This window comes from Megalobrama amblycephala, linkage group LG3 (genome assembly GCF_018812025.1).
Source record: "Megalobrama amblycephala isolate DHTTF-2021 linkage group LG3, ASM1881202v1, whole genome shotgun sequence".
Lineage (NCBI taxonomy): Eukaryota > Metazoa > Chordata > Actinopteri > Cypriniformes > Xenocyprididae > Megalobrama > Megalobrama amblycephala.
In genome coordinates, this window is record NC_063046.1 from 48,628,414 (window position 1) to 48,642,004 (window position 13,591).

General features: G+C 39.7%; 1 protein-coding gene across 1 annotated transcript in view; it reads left to right on the plus strand.

Moving 5' to 3' along the window:
- Window positions 1–13,591, plus strand: part of dnah2 (dynein, axonemal, heavy chain 2) — a 191,622-nt gene that overhangs the window by 164,197 nt on the left and 13,834 nt on the right. Inside the window, exons 64-78 of the mRNA XM_048185863.1 lie at window positions 141–310; window positions 1,993–2,109; window positions 2,224–2,388; window positions 2,487–2,612; window positions 2,851–2,999; window positions 3,316–3,382; window positions 4,552–4,702; window positions 6,100–6,248; window positions 7,611–7,744; window positions 7,880–8,024; window positions 8,260–8,459; window positions 9,633–9,759; window positions 9,893–10,079; window positions 12,014–12,162; window positions 12,946–13,129. Of these exons, the coding sequence (XP_048041820.1) occupies window positions 141–310; window positions 1,993–2,109; window positions 2,224–2,388; window positions 2,487–2,612; window positions 2,851–2,999; window positions 3,316–3,382; window positions 4,552–4,702; window positions 6,100–6,248; window positions 7,611–7,744; window positions 7,880–8,024; window positions 8,260–8,459; window positions 9,633–9,759; window positions 9,893–10,079; window positions 12,014–12,162; window positions 12,946–13,129 (2,220 nt within the window). The remainder of the gene's footprint in view (window positions 1–140; window positions 311–1,992; window positions 2,110–2,223; window positions 2,389–2,486; window positions 2,613–2,850; window positions 3,000–3,315; window positions 3,383–4,551; window positions 4,703–6,099; window positions 6,249–7,610; window positions 7,745–7,879; window positions 8,025–8,259; window positions 8,460–9,632; window positions 9,760–9,892; window positions 10,080–12,013; window positions 12,163–12,945; window positions 13,130–13,591) is intronic.

Genomic DNA, 13,591 nt, shown 5'->3' on the forward strand with positions numbered 1-13,591 from the left:
TGCCAGGATATATTTAAAAAGGTCAGCATAATGCAGTAGCAAGCATATAACCGTAGAACAGATTGCAAAAAAAAAGAAAGAAAGAAAAGAAAAAAGAAATATGTGCTTGCCTGAGGCTAAATTTAAGCCATTTGTTTTAGGAGAGGGCAACTTCATTAAGCAACTGGTGAATTTTGATAAGGACAACATCTCCGACCGCGTGTTGAAGACCATTGGACAGTACTGCACGCAGCCTGACTTCCAGCCCGAGATCATCGGACGGGTCTCACTCGCTGCAAAGTCCCTCTGCATGTGGGTCAGGGCCATGGAGGTACAACAAACACTAACAATTACGACAGTTGCGACACCAGAATGGTGTTTACCTGCCCTTGTGACTGCTGAAAAAACATTTATTCTAAAGGCCTGTTCACACCAAGAACGGAAACTATAATGATAACTTTATTACCGTCCACACCAACAATTTATTCTAAGTGCTTTAAAGTCACAGTATGACAATTCTTAGTTTTTATGGAATATTGCAATGTTTATTATAAATGTTTTATCGGGGTACATCACTTTTTTATTGATGTTTCCTCACAATTTTTTATTTTCTCCATCCCTTCACAACGACATCTCTTCATTAATCCCTCCTCTTCACCAACCTGTCACATGAGATTACAGCAATTAGCAAATGACAACGATTCAATCAATTCCAGATGGAAAAAAAATCAACTCATGCACTACAATTTTTTCTCATTTGAGAAGCTGCTTCACTCAAATATACGTCACAATAGGCAAGAAAAGAGGATCACAATTTTTGTTTAATGCTGAGGGGTTTTTTTGGGGGGGGTATTTTCATTGGATTTAATTTTAAATGTTTTCATTCATGAATGAAATTAAATGAGTTCAGTTCAGGGATAAGCAGCTCTACAGAAGACAATAGTGTTGTTTTCAGCTCAAGTCAGTTCAATGTTGATTCAGTTCAGATCAATAAATGCGTCAACTGACCCTTCGCCAGGAGTTTGATTGACAGGCGTTCTAACCAGTCATAACGCCGAATCCGCCATTTTGTCTGACAAAGCAGTCAGGGAAGTTGGTAGATTAACATCAGTGGACTTGAACTTGAAAAATGTTGTGTACTAACATCTTTCCACAGTTGAAATAACATTCCTTCTGATGTTCATTCATGTTTATTTGATGCTATAAATTAACTAAGAGATGATCGGTTCACGACCGCTTGAACAGAGGCACTACAGCGACACATTTAAGAGCCACAAAATGGTATTTATTGTTTAAATGTCTTTAATAATTACAAACTTTGAAATTTGAGTCTGTTTCATATTAAAAGGAACCTGCTCTGTCTTGTCTGTCGATGTGTTGTCAGTGTCCTCTTTGCTCCGCAATGTATTTTTCACTGCGTGAGAACATGATGTGTGGAGTGAGAGCGGCATGGCTTGTCTGACATAGCAAAAGTAACTAAAGGGGGCGGGTCTTTGCGAATGGTCAATTACTGTATAAAACAAAGTGGATTCAGCTATAGCAGCTCTGACAGTGGTGACATCATCCAGCTCAATTCAGTTCATGTTTTTGTTCTCATCCGGTAGTGTCAATAGAGTCAAATTCGATAATGCAGTATTGCTGAATGTAAAGTGTCTTTGAAAACCCAACTAAGCAAGCCAAAGATGACAGTAGCAAGGAACCCAAAACTCCATCAGGTGACAAATGGAGAAAAAAACTTTGGGAGAAACCAGACCCTTCCTCTGGCCAAATGAACAAACAATGTGTGATTTATGATTCCAGCCTGCATCACAAATCAGATTTGCGGATTGATATTATGCATAATTTTTCATTCAACTCCTTCTGCTTCAAGATCGGGATACATTTGAGCAATTTTTTTTAATTATTAGTAAAGTTATTATTCTTGGTGTGAAGGGGCGTTTAGAGCATGACATTGAAACATGGGCTTTTTACAGTATATATTCTCATATCTGTGTGTATGTGTATATATATCAGGTTTACGGCCGTATCTACAGGGTGGTCGAGCCAAAGAGAGCTAGGCTGCATGGAGCAATGAGTCAGCTGGCTGAGAAACAGGCCTCACTGGCTGAGGCCCAGGGCAAACTCAGAGAGGTCAGCTCATGTCAGTCTGTCCTGCACTGCATTTGTGCAAGCATGTGGGCGTGACTCTATGTTAATGCTATTCAAGTGATACAGTGCTGAAAACATGTTTGTGTGCATCTATAGGTAGGAGAGAAACTGGATCAGTTGAAGGGCCAATATGATGAAAAGCTAGCCCAGAAAGAAGAGCTACGGAGGAAATCTGAGGACATGGAGCTCAAACTGGACCGGGCTGGCAAGCTGGTGACTGGACTTGCGGGAGAGAGAGTTCGCTGGGAGGAGACAGTAGTTGTATGCTCAAACACACACAGTCACTCTGATGTTTTATATGTAGATGTGAAAATTCAGCCAGAGGTCTCTGATGTGATTGTGTGTGTGTGATTGCTCAGGGTCTGGAGAAAAACATGTCCTGTCTGGTGGGAGACTGCCTGCTGGCTGCTGCCTTTCTGTCCTACATGGGCCCTTTCCTGTCCAATTACAGAGATGAGCTGGTCACAGATATCTGGATGAAACAGGTATCTGTCTGTCTGTCTGTCTGGTGCTAATAGCTTTTATTGATACACGTGTCAAGCAACATCACATGCACCTAGAGCGCTACAGTCATTTTGCAGTGGATACTAGTTCAGTATTGCATAGTATTGCACACTTTACAGATAATATTATGACATTATGCATGTGACAGCTCTAACAATTTTTCTTTCCTCTCATTCAAATGTCCTTGCCCGAATCCTTTGCTACCCTTTTCATCTCTAGGTGAGAGAATTGGAGGTGCCGTGTTCTCCGGGGTTCAGTTTTGCGGTGTTTCTGTCTAAACCCACGGCGGTGCGCGAATGGAATATCCAAGGCCTCCCGTCTGATGCCTTCTCCACTGAGAACGGAGTCATCGTCACCCGTGGCAACCGGTCAGGCCCAGAGAGCCAATCCCTTAACGCTAATTAGAATAATGATGATATCTCATGAATAATGGGCGGTAATGAATAGTGATTGGAGGATAATTAGCTAAAGATGATAGTAAGCTCAGTTTTCTGTGATTGTTCATTTATAGCTCATGCTAATTTCCTCCCTCACACTTACACGCACACATATACACACACACCAAACAGATTAATGGCATTTTGAGATTATGGATTGTTATGAAATAGCCTATTTATGGATAATGTGACACGCATTTATAGTGAGCGCTAATATTTCTTTCTCTCTCTCTGTCCTTCCCCACAGATGGCCACTAATGGTGGACCCTCAAGGACAAGCGCTAAAGTGGATTAAGAACATGGAGTCCAAACGAGTGAATATTTCTCACACACACACACACACACACACACACAGACATTCCTATATATAGGAGTTCATAGAGTCCTTGTACTGAACAGACTACATTATTTTGCAGTACATTTCTTGGTAACAAATACAGATATCAGAGCAGGACAGAAATAATGGAAACCAGACTGCCACGATTATTAGACAGCATTAGATCTGCTTCTCCATGGAGAAAAGCATAACCCACATTCAGCGCCAACATTTTCTTCTCAGAGTTACTATGTCTCATCACATGACTCACCGTCTAACCTTCAGACAAGCCATTTTCAGAGCCCTAATTAGAATACAAGAACTCCAAACTCAGTCCTCCTGTGAGTTGGAGACTGCCTCTCCTGGGACCCTGCATCTCCTCACCTGCTCTCCTTCAACAGAATACACCTTCCATTTATCATTCCCTCTGAACCCAGACGCTCATTGCACTCTTTGTGTCTCTGTGCCGGGACAGAGATGGTTTTGTTTGCTGTACATGGATGGGTTGGTTTGGTAGGAAGATGGATGGATGGATGGATGGATGGATGGATGCATGGATGGATGCATGGATGGATGGATGGATGGATGGATGGATGGATGGATGGATGGATGGTGGATAGGATGGATGGATGGATGGATGGATGGATGGATGGATGGATGGATGGATGGATGGGTTAGGGTTAGGGTGGGAGGGTGGATGGATTGGTAGATGGATGGATAGATAGACTGTCAGGTGTGTTCAGAAGAAGATATAGGAAGGCGTGCATTTTCTTTCAGCCTCTCATCTCTCAGGATAATTTGCTGTTCAGCTTCAGTCTCTGTTCTTCCTCTGTCTCTTTGTCTGTGACCTTTTCCTCCTCTTCGCAGGTCTTTTCTCATCTGTAGTGGTGAGTGTCTGGAGCGGCGAGTGCCATTCACACGCTACAGTTAAATGCTGACATTTACGAACAATAACAAAATGACAGAGCTGAAGCTTTCCTGCCTCCTCCAGCTCTTCTGTCGCTTTCACGTCCAATTTTCTTTCTTCGATGTCCATTTATCACTTTTGAATCATATTTATCCTCTCTGCTACCTTTACTTTTTTCTCCTCAGTTCATGTCATTATCTCGTCCTCTGTGTGTCCTTTATGTTCTCTTCTAGTCCTCATGTTGTCTTTCTCTTTGTCAGGGGTTGAAGGTAATAGACCTGCAGATGCCAGATTTTTTGCGGATCCTGGAGAATGCGGTGCAGTTTGGTTCACCGGTTCTCTTGCAGAACGTCCAAGAGGAACTAGATCCTTCACTGGCCCCCATCCTCAACAAGTCTCTCACGCGAGTTGGTCAGTCCCCCCAACACACACACACCTTAATTTCAACTCACTGACTGATAAAAGTGCTTGATAATAAGGATGAAAGAAGGTGCATGATGTCATGGTTTCATGTTGTGTGTTTATGAATATGTTTATAGAGCCCTGAATGCATTTTTTTTATGTTATAGTGGTGTAAATTACAGGTATAATTCTAAATTAAATATTTAAAGGTTATTTAACTGAAAAATATATACATTTGTTGTAAATTATAATGAAATGATTATGTAAAACAAAATAAAATTTTAAAATATATTGCTAAAAATAGCAAACAGAAACAAATGTCTTAAAGGATTAGTTCACTTTTAAATAAACTTTTGCTGATAATTTACTCACCCCCATGTCATCCAAGATGTCCATGTCTGTCTTTCTTCAGTCGAAAAGAAATTTTTGATGAAAGTTTTTGATGAAAACATTCCAGGATTTTTCTCCATATAGTGGACTTCAATGGGCACCAAAGGGTTCAAGGTCCAAATGACAGTTTCAAATGGTTTTAAACGATACCAGACGATGAATAAGGGTCTTATCTAGCGAAATTGGTCATTTAAAAAATAAATAAAAAAGTTTGTTTTATACTCGCCTTGCTCTGTTCTGGGATGCGCGTTCGTGACGTCACGTAATACCACGTAAAGCAAAGTACATGGCGCTCTGTGGCGCGGCAGGATTTTGAGTTGTAGCTGGCCGTCGCGGACAGGCGCCGAATGTCGCCCCCGGTGTGTGTACATTCATAGAAAACAATGTGTTCGGATTTTAAAGACGTGACGCGGCGCTGAGCTTCGCGTCCGGTGTGCGACCCCCTTAAAACACTGACTTAGTATTTGCACATTCAATCTGTAAACACCGACTCGTACTTCCGCCTACGTCAAGCGTGACCTTTTCAATGTAATTGTGTATTACGTGACGTCACGAACGCACATCGCAGAACAGAGCAAGTCTAGTATTTGTGCTTATAAAACTTAAACTTTCTTATTTATTTTTTAAATGACTGATAATTTCGCTAGATAAGACCCTTATTCATCGTCTGATATCGTTTATCAGCCATTTGAAGCTGCACTGAAACTGTCATTTGGACCTTGAACCCTTTGGTGCCCATTGAAGTCCATTATATGGAGAAAAATCCTGGAATGTGTTCATCAAAAACCTTGATTTCTTTTCAACTGAAGAAAAAAAGACATGGACATCTTGGATGACATGGGGGTGAGTAAATTATCACCAAAAATTTATTTAAAAGTGGACTAATCCTTTAAGGCCTGTAAAATTGTCATCAGGGCAAGTAAAATTTGGCACAGTGATTAAATATCCACCCTGGCAAGTTTGTAGGTTCAAATCCAACAAGGAAATATTACACATCTCTTGTGTGTGTTCTGCAGGTGGGCGTTTCTTGTTAAAACTGGGAGATAAAGAGGTGGAATACAGTCCTGAATTTCGTTTCTACATGACCACCAAACTGTCCAATCCACATTACACCCCTGAGATCTCTTCCAAAACCACCATCGTCAACTTTGCTGTTAAAGAACAGGTCAGTGTGTTAATGTTTTCAAACGTTTTCAAATGACAGAGGTCTTTGAGAATGAAGTATAACTCTGTGTGCATCAGTGTTCATTTCATTATTATTTTCGTCAACAACATTTTTTCACAGACAAAAACAAGACGATAACTAAATAAAAAATAGCTTTGAATGACAAAAACTATGATGAAATTCTGTCAACATTTTTGTCAATGAATAAAAACGAGACGAAAATGTTAGGGAGGGACGAGTTGGGAAGGGATCCAGTCAGAACCGATGTCCTGCATGGTAGATGAGCACATTTAAATTGTAACGTGCTTATCTACTCGGCGGGACATAAGTTGGCATACACTTGCTGCATGTCCCGTAAAACATTAAAAAATTTAAACATCTGGCTGAAAAAGAAGAGCAGACATACAGTATGGATAGATCTGAAAAAGCGTGACAACACGAAAGAGAACACCTGAACGGACAAATGCACACAACATTACGTCAAAATGACGTCTTATGTCTTAAAAAAACGTAAACAGTTGTGAGAATATCGGATGTGCACCACTGTATTGGACCCCAGCATTCGGCCTTAAAGTGACAGCAACCTAATAAACCTGCTGCTGTCTGTGCCCTTAATATTAATCAAACAACAAAAGACAGAGAAAATCACTTACTGCTCTTTAATAGCTTTAAAGGTGCTTTATGTAAGAATGACAGCTAATGGTTGAAATGGATACTGCAGTCCAAATTAAAAATATTGTTTACCCCGCCCCCTCCTCCTCAGACTCGATGCTCACACGAATCTGCGATCTATGACCCAGTTTGTTCACTGGCTTCCATGGCTGCAATTCGCATGTGTTTTCCACCAAACGGGCAACCCGGGGTGGCAAAATACTATTTGGTAATTTGGCAACGTGCGGTCTTGCACAGGCCAAAACAAAACAGAAATTCCGACACGGAATGCAAATTTCAAAGTAAAATAACTGGCTGTAGCAATGGTTTTCAGAGAAATTATATTTTGATATTTTTATGCTTTAGTACAGTTAAAAACTTACATAGAGCACCTTTAATAATGATTAAGTATATTTAATTTGTACAAATAAATACGTCTGCTTGATAGAATAATGTTGTATGCAAGTTGTTATAAAGAATGCATAGGCTATATCATTCATTGAAAAGAAGACCATGTTCTAGGAGAAGTGGTTTTATTTAATTTTAAGATAATATAATATGTCACAGCAGTTAAATCTGTGTCTGTATTGCACGTTCAAATTTTAATATCATTCATATTAACAGGTGATGGCATTATGCCATTTTAGTCAAAAGACTATGACTAAAACTAAATCATAATTTGCTGTAAAAATTAACACCGGTGTGCATCAGGGTCTGGAGGCCCAGCTGCTGGGGATCGTGGTGAGAAAGGAGCGTCCTGAGCTGGAGGAACAGAAGGACTCTCTGGTGATCAACATCGCCTCTGGCAAGAGGAAACTGCAGGAGCTGGAGGACGAGATCCTGCGGTGGGCAGCACACACTCTTACACGTGTCACAGCACTGCATTAACACCTTTATATGAGTGCCACTTTAATAATCAGTGCATTTATTCTAGCAAATCTCACATTTTGCACTCATCTGTTTCCTGTGTATGTGTACAGGTTGCTGAACGAGGCGACCGGCTCCCTGCTGGATGACGTTCAGCTGGTGAACACCCTTCAGACCTCCAAAGTCACGGCCACGGAGGTTGCAGAACAGCTAGAGATCAGCGAACTGACCGAGAGCCAAATCGATACTGCCAGAGAGGTGAGAGAGAGAGAGAGAGAGAGAGAGAGAGAGAGAGATGGGGATGAGGGATGAGGGAGAGGTCAAGGAGAGAGAGATGGTATGAGGGAGGGTGCTGAAAGGGTTGCCAGATTGGATTAAAGATTGCAGCTCTGAATAAGGCAGACAGATAAAAAGACTGCTGAGATGAGGATGTTGATAGCAGGAGATGCAGATAAAGCTATAGACACCCATCTGTGTGTGTTTGTGTGTTCAGGCCTACCGCCCCTGCGCCCAGAGGGCGTCCATTCTGTTCTTTGTACTGAATGATCTGGGCTGTATAGATCCCATGTATCAGTTCTCACTGGACGCCTACATCAACCTGTTCACCCTGAGTATAGAGAGCAGCCCCCGCAGCCACAAACTGGAGGAGAGGATAAACAACCTCAACAGACACCACACTTATGCCGTCTACAGGTCTGAAACACCAACTCACACACACTCACACACATGCATATCATTACAGAGGTGGAAAGGAGAAATACTTTGATGGTGGATTTGAGCAGGGTTTTTTGGAACACTTCATTTTTATTAAATCTTACAGATGCCTTCAGCATGTACTGATACAGTAAAAACTTTTAAAATAACTTTACTATTTTAATATATTTTAAAATATAACTAATTCATTTGATGGCAAAGCTGTATTTTCGGCATTATTACTCCAGTCTTCAGTGTCACATGATTCCTCAGAAATTTGCTGCTCAAGAAACATATCTTATTATTATCAATGTTGAAAACAGTTATGCTGCTTAATATTTTTGAGGAAACCATAACACTTTGTTTCAGGATTCTTCTATGAATAAAAAATTTAAAAGAACCGCATTTGTTTGAAATGTAAGTTTACATTTGTAGCAATGTAAAAGTCTATACTGTCTCTCTTAATCAGTTAAATAAAAGTATTGATTTATTTTAAAAAATCGTACTGACTTTTGAATGATATATATAATATACACAATTGTCACATTTATGTATCCTAAATACACACAATTAAATATCGACAAGTACTTTCCTTTGATTTTGTTTTATGTAACTCATGTAAACAAGTACACACATTTTTTAGGCAAAAAACTGTTGGAAATACATAAATATATATGAATAAATGCTAGCTATGAAATTAGCTTCAAGACTAAAGTTGTGTCCCAAATGACACACTATGCACTTATACACTATGTACTTGTGCACTATGTACTCATCCATGTAGTGTATGAATTTTACACATTTATTTTGTCATTAAACAATGGAGTCTGATCCCCCCCCCCCCCCCCGGCGCCTCACGCCCACCATTCAACTAGGCTGTGATCAGCTTATGCCATCGTTTTTACCATTCACTCATACTTTTCATTACTTTGCACGCAATAACAGTTACTTTAAAACATCTACTCAAGTATTTTTGTCATGGGTTATCTTTATTATTTTTAACTCAAGTATAACTACTGGGTACTTTATGCACACACATACAGTATACAGTCACATATAAAGTCAGAGTGTAGCGCCTGTTTGTCATCTTACGTGTGTGTCATAGATGTGATGTGTTTTAATCATATTAAGCTGACTTTCAGAGTGATGTCAAAGTGTTTGATCTGTTTGCAGATACACCTGTCGAGGACTGTTTGAGCGTCACAAGCTCCTGTTCAGTTTCCACATGTGCGCCAAGATCCTGGAGGCATCTGGGAAACTCAACAAGGATGAATATAGCTTCTTCCTCCGGGGGGGACTGGTGAGGACTGCAAGGGGGGGCAGTGTGTGTCTGAAGTGGATTATAAGAAAGGATTGTCTTGACTTGTTTAAAAATGAAAAAATTCCTCATGTTACATAAAGCATTTTGTGTGGTGTATGTATATGTGTGTTAGGTTCTGGATAAGAAGAAACAGATGGATAACCCCTGCTCTAGCTGGCTGTCGGACTCTAACTGGGACAACATAACTGAACTGGATAAACTGACTAATTTCCATGGACTCATGGCCTCGTTTGAGCAGTACCCTCGAGACTGGCACCTCTGGTACACCAATCCAGAACCAGAGAAAGCACAGCTTCCTGGTAATGTATGTGTGTGTGTGTGTGTGCGTGCGTTTTTGTGACACATCAGGACTCAAATTTGTATAATGACATAGTTATGACATAGGTATTACAAGGAGAGGGTGACTTATGAGGACATTACCCCATTTCCCCATTTTTTAAAAGACTTATAAATCATACAGAATGAGTTTTTGTGAGAAAGTAAAACTGTTCACAGTTTCCGGTGATGGGTAGGTTTAGGGGTAGGGGTAGTGTAGGGGGATAGAAAATACAGTTCGTACAGTATAAAAACCATTACAATAAACAATTCTGGTTCCTTAATTGTTTTAATAATGATTCCTTTAGTGCTCTTGAGGAAGAAATACACTATAGGATGACAATTAAACTGAGCTGGATGATGACATTCCCGTTTTTCTCCAAGGCTACTTTATAGCTGAATTTAACTTATTTCATAATTGATTAACTTTACTCAGTTATTGAACTGAACTGAACCGACTCCAGCTGAACAATGACACAATTGTCTTTTTAGAGCCGCTTAACAGCAGATTTAAATTCTGTTAGTGTCTTTGAATCGTTATTTACCTATTTTGAAACAACCTGTATTGTATAAAGTGCTATAAAACAAAGGTTTTTATTTGGGAAATACATTTAATTCCATTGCCAAATGATGAGAATTTCAATAATGAATAAATGAAATGCAGTTCCTACAAAAGGTGTGTTAGTAGTGATAGAACTCATAGTGTGAAATTTGAACTGGATGTGATATGAACAAACAGTTGAATGTCAAAAAACAAAAATCGGCACACTGCCACTGCTCCTCTCAAAATGTATTAAAAAGACAACGTTTCGACCACAAAGGTCTTCGTCCGGTCAGACAAACAGTAAATACGATTTTATTTACTGTTTGTCTGACCTAACGAAGACCTTTGTGGTCGAAACTTTGTCTTTTTAATACATTTTGAGAGCAGCAGTGGCAGTGTGCCGATTTTTGTTTTTTGACATTCAAGTGTTTCTGATGATCGAGCACCTGTTCTAAGTTGTTTTGGGATGTGCGCATACTAATTTCTTTTCATATGAACAAACAGTGTCATGAGCCTTAGTGAATCATGTTTGATTCACTAAAAAGATTCTGCTCACAAGAGCTATCAGTTTGAGAATCAGGTTGAATTGCACTGCTCGTGGTGTGTGGTTTTGATTCATTGAACAATCATTTGTCATAAGTCATAAGAATCATTTGTTTGAGAATCAAGTTTTATTTCACTGGTTGTAGTGTATGGTTTTGATTCATTAAAAAGAATTGGTCATAAGAAGCATTTTTTGGGAATCAGGTTGGATTACACTATTGTTATATATGATTTTGATTCACTGTGAAGAACTGACTAATTTTATGGTTAATTGGTGTTGAATTACACTGGTCGGTGTGTGTGGTTTTGATTCACTAATATGAATTGGCTCACAAGACTCATATCTTTAGGAATTGTGATCGATTACACTTTTCATAATGTATGGTTTTGAATCACTATGAAGAATCGTTTGTTTTGGGAATCAGGTTGTATTACGCTGGTCACTGTGTATGGTTTTGATTCACAATCAAGACATTTGTTTGGAAATCAGAGCCAGTGTCAGAGTAGCGTGGTTTTAAAATGTTTTGTACATATCAGCGAAAGAATGCATGTGCGGGGACTATTAACAGAAGCAAACATCATTCAGTTCTGGTACTTTAAAAATCATTCTCTGCTTGCGGCTCCTAGTAAGGGGATAGAAAATATCATTAGTGCAGTATGAAAACAATAGAAGTCAATGAAAATCCCCTTTTAAAGTTAGTGATGTGAAACACATTATCAGCTTGTTTCTTAATTTCCCTTTTCATTTCTCTTCCCTCTCTCCCTTCCTGACTTTGAATGCCACAATCTGCCTCCTTGCTTTGTTTTTCCTCTCTTTCTCTCTCTGCACAGGAGAATGGGAAAATAGCTGCAATGAGCTACAGAGGATGCTGATTGTACGATCTCTCCGTCAGGATCGCGTCTCTCTTTGCGTCACGGCTTTTGTCATCAACAACCTGGGCTCTCAGTTCGTAGAGCCGCCCATCCTTGATATGAAGGCTGTGCGTGAGACACACAAACACACACATGTTGGGTTTCCATGTTTATGGGGACTTTTAACTGTATACTTTATCCCATAACCCCTTTCTATCTGCATTTTTGCATTTTTAAAAAACATCACTTTGTATGTTTTATAAGCTGTTTTCCTCATGGGGAACAATGTTCCCACAAGGACAAAGATTTTGGATCTTTGTAGTGTTTACCTGAACCACACACACACACACACACACACACACACAAAGAGCTTAGTATTGAAATGAATCACTGAGCAAAGAAATTAACTTTCTTTTTTTATCATTGTGGCTGCTGGGTGAGATTTGAAAACAGGAAAGTTTTGTGTTACATTATGCTGAAATGTACTCGGATTGTCCATGACACCATTCTATAAGAAGCTGACATTTTCAGCTTTTGAACTCAGAAAATTGAATGTGATCCTGCTTTATAACTTAACTCTATGGATCTCTGGAGCACACCAAGACCAGGACTTTTATTTTATTTTATTTTATTATTATTTTTTTTTTATGGTATTTATTTATTTATTTATTTATTTATGCTGTCCTAAGTCTCCCTCTAGACAAGAGAGAGAGACTGCATAAAATAAATCAGATATGTCCAGGGTCACCTAAATGCAATAGATTTTTGCCCCCTTTTTATTTTTCTCTCATTTTTTTAGTATGCATTTTGACTTTTGCATTTGCTTAGAAAATAGAAACAGTCAAACCTATCTGCAGTCATAGGAAAACCCATTTACTCTATATGTGTGTGTGTGTGTGTGTGTGTGTCAGGTTGTAGCGGACAGCACCACGAGGACTCCTCTGATCTTTGTGCTGTCCCCTGGTGTGGACCCAACGACAGCACTGGTTCAGCTGGCAGAGACGTCAGGCATGGGTCAGCGCTTCTCTGCCCTCTCGCTAGGTCAAGGCCAGGCACCCATCGCAACGCGGCTGATCAAAGAGGGAGTCGAAAATGGTGAAGTGATTTCTCTCTCTATCTCTCTGCCTCTGTGTTTACCACTGTTTTTATTTGTCTCCCTGTTTGTAGCTTCTTCTGCCATCTCTAAACAGTTCATCCTTAAAATTCTTCATTTAGATGAGTTTCCACAAAAATGCACAACAGCACAATTGTTTTCAACATTGATAATAATAAGACATTTTTCTTGAGAGCGAATGTACTGCAAATGTTGAACCTAAAGAACGTGGGAGTCCATTTTTGCTGAAGGGAGTTCATTTTTGCTAAACACACAAACTCACAGTTTTATCGAAGAATACGCCATTTAGTACAATCGCGTTCATATCAGCAGCAAACTGTACTGGAGTTCACATGACCCTTGATCACCCTTTTTATGCGACTTTGGTATGGTTCATGGATCCTAGGGGTGATCCACATTTAGGGACCATCATCGAGTGAATAATTATCATAGAGACTTGGGAA